At 38.4% G+C, this 21,858-nt stretch overlaps 1 protein-coding gene and 1 non-coding gene across 2 annotated transcripts in view; both read right to left on the bottom strand.

The window, feature by feature from the left end:
- Positions 1-6,157, bottom strand: part of CLIC4 (chloride intracellular channel 4) — a 28,203-nt gene extending 22,046 nt beyond the window's left edge. Inside the window, exon 1 of the mRNA XM_023745426.1 lies at positions 6,016-6,157. Within this exon, the coding sequence (XP_023601194.1) occupies positions 6,016-6,071 (56 nt within the window). The 5' untranslated portion in view covers positions 6,072-6,157. The remainder of the gene's footprint in view (positions 1-6,015) is intronic.
- A 15,208-nt stretch (positions 6,158-21,365) lies between these two features.
- On the bottom strand, positions 21,366-21,492 carry LOC111823540. Its single transcript, XR_002826578.1, has one exon. It is a non-coding gene; the product is annotated as a U4atac minor spliceosomal RNA (small nuclear RNA).
- Between the last annotated feature and the right edge of the window lie 366 nt (positions 21,493-21,858).

A 21,858-nucleotide genomic window follows, 5' to 3' on the forward strand; every position in this document is an offset into this window, starting at 1 on the left:
GGACAGAAGGTGTATCAAGTCATCAAGCAAAGAGAATCTAAGATTCAACTTCTAGTTCTCACCTGGCACTCAGAGGCCTCGGGTGTTTTGTTTGACCCACAAAGGCTCATTTTACAGATGCTTTACAAACACTTAACATTTCAAGAACTGCAGTGTGAGATAAATGAAACTGAACTGATAGGAAATGGCTAAAAATGTATAAATATTTGGTTTATATCATGAAAGGCCTTCAATAAATATTCAACAATTCAGTCAAACTCATTCAAATGTTTACCTTGTGTGACATATCCAGAAAAAGCAAAGTACACAGAATTCATGCCTTGAGATAAGAGCAAAAAATATACTTCAATGTTTGGGGGACTTTTTTCATTCTTTTGTTAATGTTTTTATTGATTTTAGAGAGGAAAGGAAAGTGGGGAAGAAAGAAAGAGAAACACAGATGTGAGAGAGAAACATCTATTGGTTGCCTCAGGCACACACCCCAACTGGGGATCGAACCCACAACCTGGGTATGTGCCCTGACCGGGAATCAACCAGCAACCTTTTGGTACACTGGACGATACTCAAACAACTGAGCCACACCAGCCAGGGCTGGATTTTTTTTTTTACTTTTAATGTTACTTATCAAAGTAGACCTTTTTTTTTTCATAGTAGGAATATTTTAGATTAAAAAAAAATATATTCTGTTCTCTCCCATTTTGTTCCCAGGTGAAGAAAATAAAATAAAGAGAAACAGACAAACAATAAACAGAGAGGGAAAGAAAGAAATTCAAAGGAGGAACCTTACCGGAGCTAATACTTTAAGCAACTTAAGTGGCTTAATGTCAGTTAAAATTTAATTGGGTACACTTGCAACAACTGGAGGACGTGGGGCTGGTGGCTCAGTTCCAGCTGCCTCGTGTAAGAGGAGTGCGGCACAGCCACAGGACACTGAAGCTGATTCTTAAGATGACCTGTCTGTAATTAGGTGACTCACTAAATGGAGAAAAAATACTAAGTATGTAGAACTTCCCCTTTCCTTTTGAAGGCTCCGAGTTTCAAGGCATAATATTAATTCACACAAATCAAGAGAATACTGGACACTACAAAGCAAACAGGCAAACACAAGTTAACATCACAAATCCTTTATTTATTTCAATGTACTCCTATGAATTATTCTTCACTAGCTTTGCTACTTTCCAATAGAAAAATATCCACTAACATATTTCTAATTCAGCTCTTAGTGGCCTCAACAGGGTTTATCATCTTTGAAATTATCTTAAAAAACAACATAAAGCCACATGGGAGCCAAGTTCTCCCTCTGTCTATCTCTATGTATGTCTCTCTCACACAAACACACACATGTGCACACGGAATATACATGGTTCAGGATGCATTGGTGAGACACATATCTTGGATTGTTAGGATTAACAGGGCTTCCTGTAACTCAAATCAAATGTACAAAGGGGAAGAATGGAGTTTGTACTTTCCTGACTGGCCAGCGGTAGGAAGTGGATGATCTCTCTAAAAGGCTGGCCTGTTCCATCCATCTAGTCTGTGTGTCTCAGTCACACGGCTCTTTCTGAGGAACTACCTGGAAATCAAACTGACCTCTCAACTTGCTGAAAGCTGTTTTCAGAAAGTTAGAACCACAGAGACATGATAATGAAAGCAAACTATGTAAGGGATCTATTTTGAAATCAGACGTTGTTCTAAGTTTATAACGGCCCTTAAGATATGCAGAACTATTAGTTTTATCATTTCATTGTAACATCTTAAACTATTACTAAATTGTGAAAGATTAAACTACCATAATCTTCTAAACCTTTATGTCATTATTATGGCAACTTACATGTGAGTCTGACTCACATAATATGTTACCATTTGGTATGTTGACATTTGAAACAAGAGAATCAGTAATGACACTGCAGAGGAAATAGTTTCAGTGTTTAAGGTGGGGATGAGGAAATGGAAACATGTATTTCTCAGACTTTTAAAAAGTGGTCTCCAATTTACTTTCTCTTCTCAGAGAATACCATGGAGGGAGATTTTACTCGCTAGTAATATAGCAGATATCACTGCTTTTACAATAAAGTTAATTCCTTAAAAGTTATCATTTCTACTCTCATTTCTCAAAACCAGAGTTTCCCCCAACAAGTATGTGACAAAATATGGCCACACCCAGCTATTGCCAAGTCAGTGTCTCAATTTCTTTCTCTTTCTTTTTCTCTCTTTCTCTCCCTCTCCGTTCTCATACTTTCTTTTCTCTTCCTTGCCTACATCTCAGGTTTATCTGGGCTCTAAAGATGCTAATCTCTGATTTAGGAACTTCTGGGCATAATGAAGATAGTGTAAGTCTTCAAATAAAGATCTTGATCGCTGCCAGGAACCTGTCAGCCAGGAAGACCCTATAGTAGCCATGTTATTAAAAAAAAAAAAAAAAAGAATTACACTCAGTAGCAGGTCTGAAAATGGTTTAGTAAGAGTGGTAAGAAGTACCCTGAACAATGGTTAGCACATAATAGACTGAAGAAATGTTAGTTTCTCTTCCTTTTTCCTGAATTTAAAAATGAGACAACTGACCTCCCAGATGAGACACTTGCCCAAGGTCCCAGGGCTCTCTCCAAACAGAACCAGGTCTCTACCCCTGATACTTGCTACTATGCACGGTTGTTCCCCTTTGACGATATGTGATAACATCTTTAAACATTCGCCCCAAATTTTAATATTTCCACTTATTTATCTGAACTTTTTGTTCAAATGGTGGTTGATGTAAAACCTAAATTCCTCCTAAAGCTTGGGCACTGTTTTGAATCCAAAAGTTCTGTAATGCGATTGTAGCATGAACAGGAAATTAGGTTTAAAACGGACTCCCACACTGAAGCATGAAGGCAGCACTAGCAGGCAAGCGGTGGGAGATTGTTCCAAGTTTCACAGGGCACATGAATACCACCAGCACAGTCATTAACACCAATTGAGATTCAAAGAGAACGCGTCACACTGTGCCAGACCTGGCTTGATTGTAATGGATGAAATGTCATGTAACAATAATTTTTTCACAGCATAGAGTGGGTTTTTAAATAGCTCTCAGGAAAGTTCTATTGCTCACCACGCTTCTTCTGGGATCAGTACTTCCCACTGAGGAATTAGGCAATTCATCAGAAAAAAGCAGGAAAATAAGCACTACGGGCATTTTCTCCCACACAGCTTCCTATCATTAGTCATAGTTAAGACTATATCATGAAAGGTACTTTTCACTACAGGATGCTGTATTCCTCTGCGACAATTTGATTTTACAGGGTTTTTTTTTGAGCCAATGTTCACTTTCTCTTTGAAATCTAACTAAAGACTATAAGTGAATAAACTCATAGAAAAGGACTGGAAAGATAAAGACCAACTCTAAATATATATTTTTTTCTTCTTTTTTTTTATTTCACAGAGGAAGGGAGAGGGATAGCCAGATAGAAACATCAATGATGAGAATCATTGATCGGTTGCCTCCTGCACTCCCCGCACTGGGGATTGAGCCGGCAACCAAGGCATGTGCACTTGGCTGGAATCGAACCTGGGACCCTTCAGTCCAGGTCAATGCTCTATCCACTGAGCCAAACGGGCTAGGGCAAAACCAACTCTAAATGCAATGATATCTGTGAAGAGAAGTTGATGACTAGGGGTGGAGGGACACATTATCATGTACTGCTTTTGTATATTTTTTAAATTGCCTTAAGAACCATTTTAAAATATATATATACTATAGATCTAAGATTTCTAAAGAAAACTAAAAAATATAGGCTCCCATGTTAGTGTACTCTGTTGATTTTACAAAAAGTCCTAGGAAATAAAATACTTTTTTTTGAGTGGTAGTATTTTCTAATAGGAGGCCCTGAATTTTTCACTGTACTCCCTATGTGTCACTTCTAAAAAATTTTTTTAATTTATTTTAGAGGGTGAGGGGAGAGGGAGGAAGGGAAGGAGGGAGGGAGGGAGGAGAGAGATAGAGAGAGCGAGAGAGAGAGAGAGAGAGAGAGAGAGACATCTATGTGAGAAACATCAATCAGTTGCCTTCCCATACAAGCCCAGATGGGGAATAAACCCACAACCTGGATATGTGCCCTAATGGGGAATCGAACCCACCACCTTTCCACGTATAGGACGATGCTCCCAACAAGTGAGCCACACTGGGGGTCCATGTGTCACTTTTGACATGTAGGGTACATTACACTTAAACATATGCTCAAATATCAACCAACTTACAGGAATAATGCCTTTTAAGAAGTTTGTAAATGAAAAGTGAAACCAATGACTTTGAAATAGCCATTATGTGTTAACTTCCTTTCCTGAACCAGACAGTCTTCGTTTATGATACCATTACTGGTATGTACCCCAATCGAGCACTGTATTGAGCTGTTGAAAGGATTTTTGGAAGCATGGCAGTCAACTCACTTGCTCCAACCCAAAAATGGAATAGCAGAAATACATGTATTTTAGGACACAGTCAGGGTGTGTGCCTGGCAGCATGGTCTATTTTTAGAAGTTATATTGGGAAACTTCTTTGCGAATGCATGTAGGAAAAAAACAGTAATCAAAGGATAACTCCATGAATCATTTCATTCTTACAATAGCTCTGTCCGATATGAGCTAGGTCTTCCAAAGAACCTGTAGTTTTAACTCTCACTATCCCCAAAGGCCTTCTCTACATTCATATACATAACTAATGGGGTTCCTGGAAGATTTCAGGCTTATTTTCAATATATAAATTCTAAGTCTGCATATTTTCAAATAAGTGCACTAGCAGTAAGTAAGGAATAAACTGTAAGGAACTGACAGGTGTCCAGGGAATGCTAACCTAGAACGGGGAGTAAGTTCACAGCTCTCACGAAACTCTCTCTCTGTGATGCCTGGAGGGATAACATAGGGAATTCTGCCATCCATTAAGGGAGAGCCTATCCATGTTTTTTTCTTGAACACTGTTCATGACTGATATGCTTAAAAATAAGCAGCAAACCATGTTGTGTCAAGAGGAACACATTTCCATTGCTGAGTCCTAGACTGTCTATTGGTACAACTGTTCTTAACCCTTGATTTAAATCTTTTTTCTTTTAAGTATGAATGTTCTTCAGCTCAGGAGGAACAGGATTTCCTGAGTGAAAAGACCTTTCTACCTATCAGGGCTCTTCTCAGCCTTCTCCCTCTCCACTGTGCTCCATGGCAAAAGTTAGAAACAACTCTTCAACTAGCAAGAATAATCACAGCCACGGATAATTGCTCTTATCTATATATATAAAAGGCTAATATGCAAAGTGTCCCTTCAGGAGTTCAACCGGGAGACCTGGAGTTCGCTCGCTCGCTATGACATGCGCTGACCACCAGGGAGCAGCACGGAACATGGCAGGCGACCAGTGGCAGCGGCAGGGCGCTGAGGGAGGAGGGAAGGAGGAGGCAGGGAACCTGACTGGCCCAGATCGCCAGCCAGGCCTCGGGACCCTACCCGTGTACAAATTTTGTGCACTGGGCCTCTAGTTTTACAATAATACTTAACCAAATATGGTGGAAATTGTATTATTAAAAAATCCTATTTTAATTCCTAGAAAGGAGGTTAAATAAAATAGACCTAGCTGTATTTATCCTCCTAAAATCCCATTCTTGCCTTTAAGGATCTAGATGATATAGGCCACGTGTTTATCAGCAAACTTGAGCTCAAGAAGCTGTCAGCTTAGAAAGTTCTTCATAGACCCATGTTTACACAGAAATGGCGAAGATTTCACTGATCCACACCAAAACTTCGCTCCTGGTGCTGCTCTTGAAATGTAAGGTAAACATACAACGAGTTCCTAAAAGACTGAATGGCGACATGCAATTTACTGATATTGTGAATTACCATAATACTTAATATAAGTTCAATTTGTCCACACATCAGCTGAACTTTAATACAATATACTTTCTTTAGAGAAGATACGGCGAACAAAGTGAGGGACGGGGAGAGGATCAAACTGAAAGTGATCTACATATACTCAGATAACCGCGACCACGTCTTACCTTTTCAGGTCAACAGTTGTGACACTAAATACAACTCCTTTGAGCCAAAGAATCATGAAGAGCCTCTGGGAAAAGGGGCAGTTTCCTATGCTTTCACCATCACTGCCAGCCTAGGAAACAGAAACATGAAAAAACAAGGTCAAAGTGATGGCACTCAAAATAGACCTTTTTCTGAACTTTAATCAAGAGTACAAGGAGACAGGAAATGTGGCACTATGGAAAGAAGGGTAGAAATTCGGGTCTAATATTTTTCCCTTTCATTTGCCTCTTTCTCTTTTTAAAAAATGGCCAGTCTAGTATAGACTGTCCAAGAGAACTTTCAGCAACGATAGGAATTATCTCTACTACCACTGTCCAATATGGTAATCATTTGTGACATGTGGCTTCATGAGTACTTGAAATGTGGCTAGTTCAACTGACCTAAATTTTTAAATTTTTATTTACTTTTAATCAATTTAAATGGTCAGGTCACATGTGCATAATAGGACAGCATAGGTCTAATTAGCCCCTAGGGCCTAGGGGATACATACATCCTTGCCCCAGGGCAAAGACAAAGTCTATCATGGGTTTTATAAAATGCAAATCATGTTTTGTTCTATAAGATAATATTCTTTATAGGGCAACATATAAAGGGAAACTTGTAGGTGTGTCCAAAGAGTTAAATTAACTGCCAGCCTCCCCCCATTCTAAAAAATATTCATTATTAAAATTACATACCCTGTTTTACACATTCCTTCAAGGAAAGAAAGAACAAACATAGCTTTACAATAAGCCATTTGTAATCCAATTAATGAATGCCGCAGTTGACTTCAACAATGAAGTAGAATTTTCCTAAAAATCAGAGTGGAACAAATCTTTAATTCCATCACGTGGTCCCCAAGTTTAAAAAGAAGGAAGGAGGGGGAATGGGAAATGGGGGTTGGAGAGAGCCAGCTGCTGGAAGAGAACATTCTGACACTTGCTAGGGCCCAACACAGCTCTCTTCACCAAGAGGTCTATGGAGAAAGCCAGAAATAACTTTCAACAAGTCATTCAAAGACGCTGGTAAAAGTACTGTTTATTATCCTGAAGTAACTCTCAAAGAAACTCAGAAGCCATTTCAGTAAAATGCTATATCCAGTTAAGTCATTAATTCCTAGCTAATGGTGAAATGGGGGGGAGGGGAGCGGCAGGAGGGTGTAAAAAGATAAAAGCAGTTAGCTGATTACACATAATATAACCAGCAAAACGCATAGGCATATAAGGACCCCAAAACCCTACCCTAACCAGACAGTATGGGATAGTTACAACTGAGCTTGGAGGGAAAAAATTGTCATTCTTTATCAGAAACAAAACATACACAGAATTGTAGCCAGAATGAATCTTATTAATTTCTAATACTGCAACTTATACAAAATTTACTTCCTAAAGTCCTTAAACTTTAGAGTGACTAAGAATAACGTAGAGAAAGCATTTAAGATGAAGATTTCTGTGCCTTACATCCAGAGACTCTGCTGCAGAAGAATTCCCAGGGCGAGGCCCAGGACACCCAGAGGTCACAAAGAGGCATCTGCTGGACACAATGAGGAACACTGATGTGAAAAGGTTAGGACAGTATTCCTTTATTTATTTATTTATTTTTATTCTTTTGATTTCAGAGAGGAAGGGAGAGAGAGATAGAAACATTAATGATGAGAGAGAATCATCGATCGGCTGCCTCCTGCATGCCCCACACTGGGATTCAAGCCCGCAACCCGGGCCTGTGTCCAGACCGGGAATCGAACCGTGACCTCTTGGTTCATAGGTCGACGCTCAACCACAGAGGCATGATGGTTTTTTAGGACTAAGTCAGTTTTTTAGGACTAAGTTTTTTAGAGCACAAGTCAGTTTTTTAGGACTAAGTCATCCTATTATATAACAAACTGATACTCAAAGTTGCTTTTTGGAAGGTGCTCACCATCCAAACACATATGGAGCACTGACAGCATACAAATGAGTTTATTACAGATCAGAAAAAGTTAACACTACCTTTCTAAATAGCTTGGTGATTGATATTTTCACACAAGCTTGTATCTTTAGATAACCAACTTTTATCATTGTTTTGTTTTTGTTTTTCTCCAAGTTTTAACACGGTTAGCAGCAGAAGCATAAATACAAAAAAAAAAGGATACCAAATTTGAGACTTACTGAAAAAACAGAAAAGTTTAGTAAACAAAGTATAAGTCTGACTAAGGTCTTCATCCTTTTCCATTTACTTAATCTGTAAAATTAACTACAACTTCCCAAACTACCTACCACAGCAGTGTTAAAATAATTAAATTGGGCCCTGGCGGGTGTGGCTCAGTTGGTTGAGCTTCATCCGTGCATGGAAATGTGCAGTAACGTAAGTCCTATTATTCATTCAAAATACTCACTGAGTCCTAGCCGGTTTGGCTCAGTGGACAGAGCGTCGGCCCATGGACTTAAGGGTCCCAGGTTCGATTCCAATCAAGGGCGCAGGATCAAACCCACAACCTTTTGGTGTATCAGGCAACCCTCCAATCAACTGAGTCACCCAGCCAGGGCTACCTAATTCCATTTATAGGAAATGTCCAAAATAGGCAAATCCATAGAGACAGAAAGTAAATTAGTGGTTGCCTAGGGCTTATGGGGCGGGGGGGGGGGGGGGGGGGGGGGGGGGGTAAAAAAAAAAAAAATAAGGGTGTAACTGCTAACAGGTACAAAGTTTCTTTCTGGAATGATAAAAATGTTCTAAAATTAGACTGTGGTGATGGTTGAACAACTCTGAATAGACTAAAAACAACTGAACTGTATACTTTAAATGGGTTCATTGTATGGTCTATGAATTACACCTCAACAAAGCTGATTCCAAAATATATAGACACAAATTTTAAGTATAAATATACATATACTGGACAAGATTTTAATTTAGAATATATAGTTTTAAAATTATAATTTCATCTTATAAAAAATTAATGTCTATAATTTTTCTTAAAAATCAGAAAACCCAAATAATCAAAGCAAAAACTTGAATAATCCCACTGGCCCAGAAATAATCACCAATTTCCAGATAAAAGATGAATTAGCATTCATTTGGGTTTTGTTCTTATAAAGGGGGTCGTTGTGACTAACTTGCTGTCTGGGGTTCCTCTCACACACTCAACTCCTCCTCACCCTCCTCCATCAGGGCCTCTGTTGTAATTCTTGAGTTGCCTAATACCACTATTTAATCAGAAACTGCTGGATTAACTCCCACATTGCAGAAAAGGGGTCAGTGGTAGATGCCATAAATATTTTAATGTTTTACTAGTTCAAAGTTAAGGAACTGCTCACTTAGAAAACCCAGCGTAAGCAGTTTATAGAAAGTCAGACCTTAAAACACCAAAGATCTTCAACTTCATTCTTCTCTATTTCTTTGTGCTTATGGGACTGGGGGTGAGGGGTGATGATGAGTAGGGAAAAGAGAGGCTGCCTCTGAGGGTAAGAATGGGCTCCTGACCATTAAATCATTTCCTTTGACACATTTTCTAGGAAATGTATAAAACAACGTGTTGCCAAAAAAAAAATGCACTCAAAATTTAAAGACCTCATTTAACTTTTAGTGTGGATTCTATCTAAATTAGCTATCTAAATACACAAAAGGGCTTGCTTTGATTTAGATTAACTTAAAAGTCACAAAACAACATGATAAATGGGCAGTCACCTGGCTTCTATTATCTATTTCTTTGGTTTTTGCTACACACATGCTGAAACCAAGGTCTAGAGTCTAAAGGTTTGTTTAATAAGCTGTTATCCTTCTACAGGGTCTGCAGAGTATGTGGGAAATAACAAGGTTTAGAATCAGACAAACCTGGAGTTGAACTTGATTTCACTACTTATTAGCTATGTAATCTTCATTTTAACATTACTTAACATCTGTGAAACTCGACTTCATATACCTCTTATTATGGGGATCCAATTAGTTAGGGTACACACACAGTTCCTGGCACATGATAAGAGTTTAGTAAAGGTTACCTAACTTTAAAGATACTTCTTGCACAGAACTCAGCCTAACAACCTGTTCTTCAGTTGAAGCCCTTACCTATGTGAAATAACCGTTGATGCTTCCTGGGGGAACAATTTATTCATTCACTGAACAAACGTTTACCAGGTACCTACTGTATAGAAAGAAATCATTGGACACAATGATTAACAGCAAGGACTCTGGAAGCAGAGTCCCTGGTTTAATACAGGGGTTCTCCTACTTAACCACTTGTGTGATGCTGGGCATGTACTCAGTTTCCTTACATGTAAAATGGGGAATAATATCTACATCATGGAGTTATTTTTTTTAAATATATTTTATTGATTTTTTACAGAGAGGAAGGGAGAGGGATAGAGAGTTAGAAACATCGATGAGAGAGAAACATTGATCAGCTGCCTCTTGCACACCTCCTACCGGGGATGTGCCCGCAACCCAGGTACATGCCCTTGACTGGAATCGAACCTGGGACCCTTCAGTCTGCAGGAGGAGGCTCTATCCACTGAGCAAAACCGGTTAGGGCCATAGAGTTATTATTAGCCTAAATGAGTTAATATATGAAAATCTCTTAAAATATAGCCCAGCATGTGGTTAAGTGCTCAGTAACAAAGTATATGCCAAGTGAAAAACATATTCCTGATTTCATGGAGCTTGGGGGAGGGGGTACTACAGAATGGGGGAATGGGGTACCACTGATGGGTTTTGGTGGGTAGGGACGTGAGCATGAAATCCAATTTCCATTTTCAGGCAATAAATAACACTTCCTACCATATGGAAAACAGGTTGGGGGCATGGAGCTGATGAAGAATGGAAGCTGGGAGACTTACTGCAGTAGTCCCAGCAAAATGTGGCCTGGATTAGGTAGAGGCAATGGAGGTGAAAAAAAATGCATAGATTAAACTGAATTCAGAAGGTACACCCTAAAGACTTGTGGATGGTTTGGATGTGGGAAGTGAGGGTAAGAAAGAAATCAAATAACTCTTAGGTTTCTGGTTTGAACAACTTGGTAGAGGAAAGCCTCAAGACAGGGGTGAATGTGTCTACACTTTGTTGCAAGTTAAAAAGAAAATCCCGTCAGGAGGTAACAACCATAGAGCTGTACTAGCCTTGGCTTGAAAATATTTTTAGGTGTGAAAGGCTATAATCCAAAATTAACACTGTCTATATCTCAGGACACATTTGGGGAGAGGAAGGGACAGGGATGTTAACTTTATACACCTCTGCACTGTTTTATCTTGTTTGATTTAAGAAAAAAATGTAAAGAAAATATTGCAAATGTTTACACATGCTAATCTTCTTGTCCCTAATCACTGCCAAAATAGTCAACTGCTTAAATACAGACCTGCTTTTTCCTTCATATTGCTTTAAAAAATGCTGAATGCAAAATAGTCAAAAACCACTAACTGAACTAACAATGAGTTAAAAAAGATCCTACCGCCGAAACCGGTTTGGCTCAGTGGATAGAGCGGTTTGGCTCAGTGGATAGAGCGTCGGCCTGCGGACTGAAAGGTCCCAGGTTCTATTCCGGTCAAGGGCATGTACCTGGGTTGCGGGCACATCCCCAGTAGGAGATGTGCAGGAGGCAGCTGATCGATGTTTCTCTCTCATCGATGTTTCTAACTTGCTATCTCTCTCCCTTCCTCTCTGTAAAAAATCAATAAAATATATTTAAAAAAAAAAAAAGATCCTACTGAGTACTTTTGCCTGCTACATATCTGAAGCATATGCTGAAAATGAAAACAATGGCTCTATCTGTATTAAAATCAAACCTGAGCCCTGACCGGTTTGGCTCAGTGGATAGAGCGTCAGCCTGCGGACTCAAAGGTCCCAGGTTCGATTCCGGTCAAGGGCATGTACCTAGGTTGCAGGCACATCCCCAGTAGGTGTATAGGAGGCAGCTGATTGATGTTTCTCTCTCATTGATGTTTCTAATTCTCTATCCCTCTCCCTTCCTCTCTGTAAAAAATCAATAAAATATATATTTTTTAAAAATCTGAAATGTTTCAGCAGGAATACTTTATTAAAACAAAGTGTCAGATATACAATGACCAGACTTTCCATCTAAGCACAACAGAACCATAATGAAAACAAGTTCTGAGAAGTTTACATTCACTCCTCAAAAGCCTAAAACAGGAGGAGCGAAAAAGACTCTAGTGGCTCTATTTTTTAAAAAATAAAAAAGAAACAGGCAAAATTAATTTAAGTAATATTTTATTCTATATTATCTAAAATATCATTTCAACATGTAATCAACAAAAAATGTTATTACATTCTTTTCTTGTAGTAAATATTTGAAATCTGGTGTATATTTTAGACTTATAGTACACTTCAATTCAAACTAGACACATTTCAAGCTCTCAATAGCCACATATGGCTGGTGGCTATCATATTAAACAGAGGAAAAAACCTCTGAAAAACCAATGGTCATGTACCTGACCCATCAACTCAACATTCAAGCTCTCAGAAATTATTTATTCTTATTTCAAACAAATTTTAACAAGTTTGCTTATCTGGCTTAGCCAACCACAACAGATTACAATAGAAAATGAAAGGAAGTGGGCTGCATCAATAGAACTAAGTTGGCAAAGGAAAAAATAGAAAACACATATAAACATACACGCACCCATGAACTCACACAAAGGAGATCTAGATTCAAAAAGCGTAACAACGGAGGCCACTTTAGCAGAAAGGCAAAAGTAGTCTTACCCAGGCCAGAGTTCCCGAGGCCACTGCTGCAGGACTGAATTAGTATTCAGAATGCTGACATTAACTGGCAGTTAAATTCAGCATTTTAAGAAGTCACGGAAACAATATGTTTTAGAAACATTTTCTTTTAAAATCAATTTGAGAACTCTGCTATCTTTGAAATGTTTCTATAAATATAAAACTATTCTAAAATTATAAAGTTAATTTTAAAAAATCAATTTCAGCCCTGGCCGGTTTGGCTCAGTGGATAGAGCATCAGCCTGCAGACTGAAGAGTCCCGGGTTCGATTCTGGTTGAGGGCACATGCCCCGGTTGTGGGCTCAATCCCCAGTTTGGGGTGTGCAGGAGGCAGCTGATCAATGGTTCCTCTCTCATCATTGATGTTTCTATCTCTCTCCCCCTCTCCCTTCCTCTCTGAAAATCAATTTTAAAAAAAAAACACAATTTCAAGCTTTGAGTATGACTAGGTAGGTCCCATAGGATCAACCCTCTGCCCCAGAGCAGTGACAGCTTCCAGACAAAAATAGCCCACTTGACAGCACTGGAGAATGAACAAAAAGCAGGCAGATGTGGGAGGGGACACTTGGAAAAAGGGAAATAGAGTAGACAAGTTGCCCCAATTTTTTTCTTTTAACCTTGTACCATGCAGGGCAGCTAAGACTCCAATGGAAAATTCACAATGTTGCTGGCTTGAAGAACAAAGGACAGAGTGAAGAGCCACCATCAGCACTGGAAAAGAAGGTAGAACACCATAAAAAAGAGAGCCAAAGAGAGGGAGTCCTAAAACCCCAAGTTTGAGTTTAGCTGAAAATCAAGTCAAATCAAGACAATTTCAGATAAAACTCAGTAGAATGTAAATGCTTGGCATTTAAAAGAGTTAATTTCAGGAATGTAGAAAACCAATGTGTTCATTATATTAAGGAATGATTCTACTATTAAAAATAAACATGTGCCCTTTAAAATTACTTATTCTCACTTTGGTCACATACAAAAAAATTTTTACCTTAATTTTTTTCACTCAAAGCCTTATTCTTTAAACATCTTCTAACCAAAGATAAATTCACTGCCAGTCTTCCCTTGTTTATCAGCAGAAGCCAAATACATTGTGGGTGGGTAAAATTCTTAGTAAGTCAGAATCCAGCAGCCCACTTTCCCCAAGAGCAGTTTAAAAATGCACATGCAGTAGTACAAACTAGTCCCAGAAAGAGTCCTGGGAGTGAAAGAAAACAATTAAGTATTCAAAAACACTCTTCCCAGACCTGTGCTATGGCTGCTACCTAACTTTAGTGGGTAAGGGCTATTTCTCTTTATAAGCAAGTTCCCAGACCTAGAAATTCCACAAAGAATTCAGCAGTAGAGTAAAAAATCCAATTTGTCCTTTTGTAAAAAAAAAAAATCTAAATTCTCCAGAAAGTTGTTTGTTTTTAAGAGATTACACTTTTGGTAAATAAAAGAAAATAAACTGGAGAGCATTATGCTAAGTGAAATAAGCCAGTCAGAGAAAGATAAATACCACATGATCTCACTCATTTGTGGAATATAATGAACAACATAAACTGATGAACAAAAACAGATCCAGAGACAGAGAAGCATCGATCAGACCGTCAAACCTCAGAGGAAGGTAGGGGAGGGTGGGGGTAAGGAGGAGAGAGCAACCAAAGGACTTATATGCATGCATATAAGCATAACCAATGGACACAGACAACAGGAGGGTGAGGGCATGAGTGGGAGGGATAGGGGGTAACATGGGGATAAGGACACATATGTAATAACTTAATCAATAAAAAAATTTAAAAAAAGAAAAAGAAAATAAAGAATTCAGAGGATAGCCCTGGACAGTACGGTGCAATGGTTAGAGTCATTCCACACACCCAAGGGTCATGGGTTCGAATCCCAGTCAGGGGCATGCACCTGAGTTGAGGGGTTTGCTCCTGCCCCCAGTGGGGGCACACGCAGGAGGCAACCAGTCGGTGTGTCTCTCTCACATAGATGTCTCTCTCTCTCTCCTCTCCTCCCTGACCCCTCCTTTCATTTCATTAACAAAACAAAGAATTCAGCCCTGGCCGGTTTGGCTCAGTGGATGGAGCGTCAGCCTACGGACTCAAGGCTCCCAGGTTCGATTCCGGTCAAGGGCATGTACAGTGGGGCCTTGACTTACGAGTTTAATTCGTCCCGAGACCGAGCTCGTTAAGGAGCTCGTTAACTCAAATTACTCTATCAACTCAATGCAAAAAATCGGCCGAGAGACAGCTGGTATCTCAAAAAACTAGTTAGTCGGGACACTGTAAGTCAAGGCCCCACTGTATTTTTTTAAAAAAACAAAGAATTCAGAGGATAAATGAGATATGTAAGAAACTTTAAAAACAGAATTGCATTATATTATTATGTACAAAAATATTGACTATAAAGGTACACATCACAGTACTGTTTGCTAAATTTTGGACCTCTAAATGACTACGAACAGTGGATTAATAATGATAACAATGAACAATGAAAAACTGCAGTCATGAAAATGCTACAGAATGTTTTAATATAAAATATTAGCACTCAATAGATATGAATCTTTTGCTGGTATTTTATTTTGAATTATCCGTGTTTAAAATTCTCATTAAAATCTATTACAAAGTTTGTTTTTTTAAATTATATACTCAGCAATACATTGAAACTGTGAAAAGTTAACATTCAGAATTCTTGTCTCTCTTTTTAGCTGGCCTAAAATAAATTTAAAATATCTGAATAGTACTAGATACCTTGCTTATTATTAAAATTTTTGCTTACCATTTCAATGCACAGATGCCTTAAATATGATAAAGGCAAATTCTAACTGAGAATAGTTCTGTATCTGTTTTACTTTAGACACAACAAACAAAACCTTCCCTTTACCTTTCAGGTTGTTCATGTGGAAACTGTATTTTCTACTAAAAAAAAAGTCATTCTTGAAATAGTTCTCATTTTTCTGGCAAACTGTTCCCATTGTCACTGAGAATTTTTATTGGCTCCATTTATATTTGTTGTCTAATAAACTGCTGCTAATTATGAGAATTTAATTATCTGGATCTGACTCTGAAATCTCAACTTTCTGTCTGAGCCTAAACACCTACTTTAGTACATAAAGTAAATCTGGATTAGACTGAACATCACTCCTAAGACACACACCCACTTTACAGGCGACAACAACTTGAACCTCCTCTTCCATTATGCAATTTGGAGATTATAGACCTCTAAGCCAATCTATTACGTTTAGATCCATGGCTATCAGTCTAGTAAGCAAATTATATGTCTTAAGTTCAACAACGAATTATTTTTACCTCTGGTATAAGACAACACCAGAAACAGACAATACTCTCTCTACATGCTTCTATCCACAGACTATGCATACCATTTGCCCAAAAACAAACACTAAGAGATACTTATTGAATTAATGAGTTATTTCCTATATAACAAGATGTATGTTAGGTGGGAGATATAAAAGATAAAGAAAATAGTCCCTGATCCCTGATTTCCTGGAATTCACATTCTAGCCTGGAACACAGATGATGAAAAATTCAGAGGAGTGGCAAAACATGCAAAAGCACAAAGTGCTCCAGACAGGTAGTAGGAAGGATTAGCTCTACTGAGGGTCAAGGAAGGGTGTTGAAGATATTTGAACTCAATTTCGGAGGGCAACTTTTTAATTATGTTCCAAAATATTTCTAGTAAAATATGTCATAAAAGTTTATCATTCTCCTCAGAAGCATAGCTCGCTTCTAAGTGCCTGAATGTTTTTGGCACGCTTGCAAAGGGCTCTCTCTGAGAAGGAGCACAAAAGCTGAAAACAGTTATTTTAACAATGCTTTCGCACTGTTTCGCAATGCTTTTAAAAGTCCTTATTTGAGAACATGAGTTTTTGGCCATAAATAGGAGACTGAGTCCTTCACTCTGTTCTATAGTATCTATAACCAATCAAGCAGAAGAATCCTATTACCACTTGAACACACTGAGATCTGACTTAAAACTAATAAACCAAGAAAACACTAAGTAAAACATGTTTCTTACACTAGACAACAAGAGTCTAGCCTCACAGCAAAAATATATGTGAAAAAGACTTAGGGATAAAAATAACTAAAAGAAAAGAACTGGTGATTCGAAAATAGCCATAGGTCAAAAAAAAAAAAAAAACCTAAAGAAACATCAACAATCTGCTTCAAAAAGAGAAATAAGCAAGTGGTTTTCTTTTTTTACTTGTGTTTGTTTTACAGAAAGATCCCTTGTAAATAAAGGATTTGGGTTTTTTGAGGGACAATGGGAGGCAGACCACAGGACTAAACAGTTTGGTAACTGTTTAAGTGAGCCAAAAGTTAAATAAAAAAGAAGAAACAACAACAACAAAAAAACACCCAGATGCCAAAGCACTGGCTGATCTCATTAGCTCTGCTTAAGAAACTTTATAGATGTGACTTCACTCCTGGATTACACGTCTATATTTAGTTTATACCTAATATGGATAAAGTCCCGAACTAACAGCCATTTCCTTTCTCCACAAAAAGAAACTTCCTTGCTTTTTTTCTATCAACAATGCAAAGATTAGTAGTGTAGGCTCCTCTGAAGGGAGAGGTTAAACACACACACACACACACACACACACACACACACACAATTAACAACTTAGTACTTTTTTTTTAACTTGGACTGCTTTGACACTTCTAAATTGGAAAAAACTTCTAAAATCAAATATGTGATGGTCAAGTTAAGTTCCTTAACAAGTTTATAAATAACCCTTTAAAGACTTTATAAAATACTAATTAACCAAGCCCAAAAATGCACAGAGGTGAGGTAATGGAAATTTTACAGTTTCCTTTCCAATGTGACCAAAAACTGAAAGCAACCAAACTCATTTAAAGAACCATCAAGACTCATTGGTTGTTAGCATGTTTTAGAAATATCCTTAAACAATCTGATTTATTTATTTTGCAGGATGACTGAAAAGAGCAAATAGTAACTCTGGTAGATAACATTCAACTTTCAATAGAGAAAAAGAATATAAACAAGATAAGACAACAACTCTTAGTGGTTAAGAGTTAGGCTCCAAGTCACAAAGACCTTGGTGCGAATTCCAATACTGCTACTTACTAGCCCCACGACCACACACAAGCAACCTCTCCAAGCTTCAATGTAGTACTGATAGCACCTATTTCAGAGTTTATATGAGGATTAAATTGGCTAACATATGTAAAGGGCTTGGCACATACGTTCTGGTGCCTGGACCATACTGTGCACTTACTAATATTACCTTATGATTATTACTCTAACTTTAACAGAAAAGCAAAAAACCTACTGCTCATTTTTATATATCAGTGTACTCTATCTTATATAGGAATAAATTAAGTAGTTTCAAAAAGCTTATAACATTATTATAAAAGGAAGGCTTTTAAAGTTACATTATGGTCCTAGACAGTTTGGGTCAGTGGATAGAGCATCAGCCTGAGGGTCCCAAGTTCGATTCCAGTCAAGGGCACATGCCCGGGTTATGGGCTCGATCCCCAGTAGGGAGCGTGCGTGAGGCAGCTGATCAATGAGTCTCCCTCATCATTGATGTTTCATTCTCCCTCTCCCTTCCTCTCTGAAATCAATAAAAATATATTTAAAGAGCCCTAGCTGGTTTGGCTCAGTGGATAGAGCATCAGCCTGCGGACTGAAGGGCTCCGGGTTTGGTTCCAGTCAAGGGCACATGCCCGAAGAGAAAAAAAAAAAAAAGCACATGCCTGGGTTATGGGCTCGATCCAGTAGTTTAAAAAAAGCACATGCCCCAGTGGGAGGCATGGAAATAAGTGAAATATATATGCCAAAATCCGTAATTCAAAAGAACTTCTGTGAAACCTACCTATATGCCATAGATTATTCTTTACCTCTTTTGGGCTCTCACAAAAAGTCAGGGGATGCTGGGGGTGGGGGAGGAGTTGGAAAGAAAAGAGACAAGGAAAACATTCCTACTGAAATGAACTCTCAGCTTTAGCTACAAGTCCAGAAAGAGTTGCTGAGGCAGATGGTCTAAGACGGCAGAGTCCAATCTAACTATCCTTTAGTTACCTAGTACATGTCAGCTGGATCATGGTTCACTGACGTTAATTCAGGGATAAATTCAAGTCTAATCTTGGAAATTTTCTGCACTAAACCTGCTCTTCTGATAAAAAAAAAAAAATGGAAACCCCACCTATTGTAGGGACAGCCTGGCAGATGCTTCTCTTAGTAACATCCTGGAGATTGGAACCACATATACTGAATATATAAAGTAATGTGGGCCAATACATTCTTAACTCAGCATTCCAAAGGCCCATGGAAGAATAATAAGGCAATGCTCGCTATGTGTCAAACGCTAAGAACTTTTCTCATGTAGCTACTATTACCCCAGTGGAGACACGAAAGCAGCTAGGGAAAGGTAGAACCAGGATTGAAACACTGTACATGGCTCCAGAAACCATGCTCTTCACCATTACACTATGACATGACACTAATATCCACTCTTCCAAATCACAACTCAACTGCCTACTTGAAATATTAATTCTAACCATCGTCAACTCTGAAATAGACCACTTAGTGCCTTCCATGGGGAACACAAATGATATTTCAAGTCAACAACCATTCCCTGGGTGTGACTTTTGAATCTTTTTACAAGCAATACCAAAGCAACCCCATAATGTAGCATTGGGGTCCCTGCTGAGTCTTCAGGACAAAGACTGCAGCTCTTCATCCTAGCGGCAGTCGACATACCTAGAGCCAGATCATAGTTGTGGATTCTCCATTTGATCTTTTTTGCAAGGGGAAAAAAAGTAATTATGTTCATTTCAATCTAAAATAAGAGTCGTTTTGAGGCACTAAATCAAAACAGCAATTATGAACTGAACCCATTGATTTGCATTATACTCTCAGCCTATTTCTCTGGCTTCTTGTATGAATATTTCTATGAATTTAATGAGCATTTGCTTTTCCCCAAATATTTTATTTATTTTCCCACCAGCCGCCTCTGGAACCAGCCCTGTGAAAAGGGGGTGAGGGAAGCTTCTGTGTACTCCTTCAGCAAACATTTTATTAAAGAACAATCAAATGAGTTAATACAAGTATCGCACTTAACACAGTGCCTGGTACATAGCAAGCACTCCATAAATGTTTATGTTATTTTAATTAACTATGAAATACTCTTCTATATATTTCTTCTATCTTCTGCATTTGGGAAATGCAACAAAAATATAAGTCAGTGGGAATAAGCATCAATTCTAAATATACGTACATAAACCAGATCTTCCAGTCAGTGAATTATGACTCGTGGAAAATATTTTCCTTTCTAACATGATGGTGTATAGTGTTTCTTCCAAAATTATAGTTCTTATGGCTCATACTTTTAAAAAAAAAATGCCTTCCCTTGACAGGTATCCCCTTCCAGCTACCAACCTGTCTCTTCTAATTAGCCAAGTTTCCTGTTAGAGTCGGTTTTGCACAGTGGCTCTACTCTCACTTCCACACACTCTACTATGGCTTTGCCCACACCACTCCAAAGCTATTACTAGTAAGGTTACCAATGCTTCCAGGCTGATAAATCAAATAGATACTCATCTTTCTTGACACAACTGGTCACTCCTTCCTTCTTAAAACTCTCTCATAAGAGTGAATGGCACTTCACTCATAAGTTTTCATCTTCCCATTCATTACTGCTTTATTGCAATTCCCCCTTGTTCTCCTTTGTCAGCTTCTCCTCCATTACCCAACCCCTAAGTATTGAAAGTCCCTCAGAATTTGGTCCTGGGCATTCTCCCTACTCTTCACTCATCCACACTTTAAATACTATATATCAAGTCCTAAATTTCTTTTTGTCCATGAGATCTGTATATCCAACTTTCTAGGAGACATCACCTGACATCTCCATCATGTCAAACTCAAGTCAAAAACTGAAAATTCTATCCTCCCCTCCATATTAATAAAAAGCATCTTCATCAACCAGTGATTCTAATTAGAAACCTAAGTCATTTCTCACACTTCTCTCTCTCAATCAACTCCTTCAATATATTCCTAGTGACCCCTCCTTCAAAATTTATCTCAAATCCATTCTCTTCTCTCCATCATCACCCTAATCCAAGCCACCATCGTCTTTCTTGATTGCAATGGCCTTCAATTAGTTTTCAATGTTTCTATTCTTGCCTCTCTTTAATTCATTTTCCAGAGTGGTCAGACTAATCTTAAAATGCAAATCAAACCATGACACTCCCTTCCCTAAACCTTGTTGAGAACTGCTCTTTATACTAAGGATAAAATTCACATGACATACAAGGACCTCCATGATGCAGCCCATCTATTTACTCACTATACACCTCACTTTTGTTCTCTATTCCAGGCACACTCTCAATTTGTTGAATTTATCTCCAGCTTTATATATGCCAATTCCTCCAGCCTGGAATGCTCTACCCCTCATTTTTCTATAATACTACTCGTCATACATGTAATTTCTCAGAAGCCCCCACGGAGCTTCCATCTAGATTGAGATTCCTCTCATTCTTTCTCAAGATGCCTTGTTCTTGCCCTTAATGTAATTATATACTGTCTTTATGTATTTCTTTAACATAAGCCGCTCTTACTAAACAACAGGTTCCGGGAGCTCTTTTTTCTTCCCCCTGTCCCCGCAAAAAATTTGCACCAAAGTAAAGCAGAGCTCTAGTTGATAGGAGTGTGTTACTTAGGCGTTAGTAGTACTGGCTTCACTACATGCTCACTGGACAGTAGTGCAACCCCAAGAAAAAGATAGTTTCATGCGTTCTTACCACATTCAAATTTAACATGTCAAAAACTAAACTTCTGATCTCCCCCCATTAGAACTAGTTCTTCCCAATCTTCCCATCTCAGTTAATGGCAATTCCATTATTCTCGTTGTTCAGAACAAAAAAATCTCAGAATCACTTTTGACTCCTTTCTCTCACATTCCACATTCAATCCATCAAAATAAATATATCTCCATCTTATAAATACATCCAGAATCAGACCACTTTTCACCTTAGTCCAAGCCACCATCATTTCATGCATGAATTAATAAATAGCCTCCTGCCCCAACTGGTTTGGCTCAGTGGATAGAGTGTCGGCCTGCGGACTGAAGGGTCCCAGGTTCGATTCCAGTC

Source organism: Myotis lucifugus, unplaced genomic scaffold (assembly GCF_000147115.1).
Source record: "Myotis lucifugus unplaced genomic scaffold, Myoluc2.0 scaffold_541, whole genome shotgun sequence".
In the NCBI taxonomy this organism is placed as follows: domain Eukaryota; kingdom Metazoa; phylum Chordata; class Mammalia; order Chiroptera; family Vespertilionidae; genus Myotis; species Myotis lucifugus.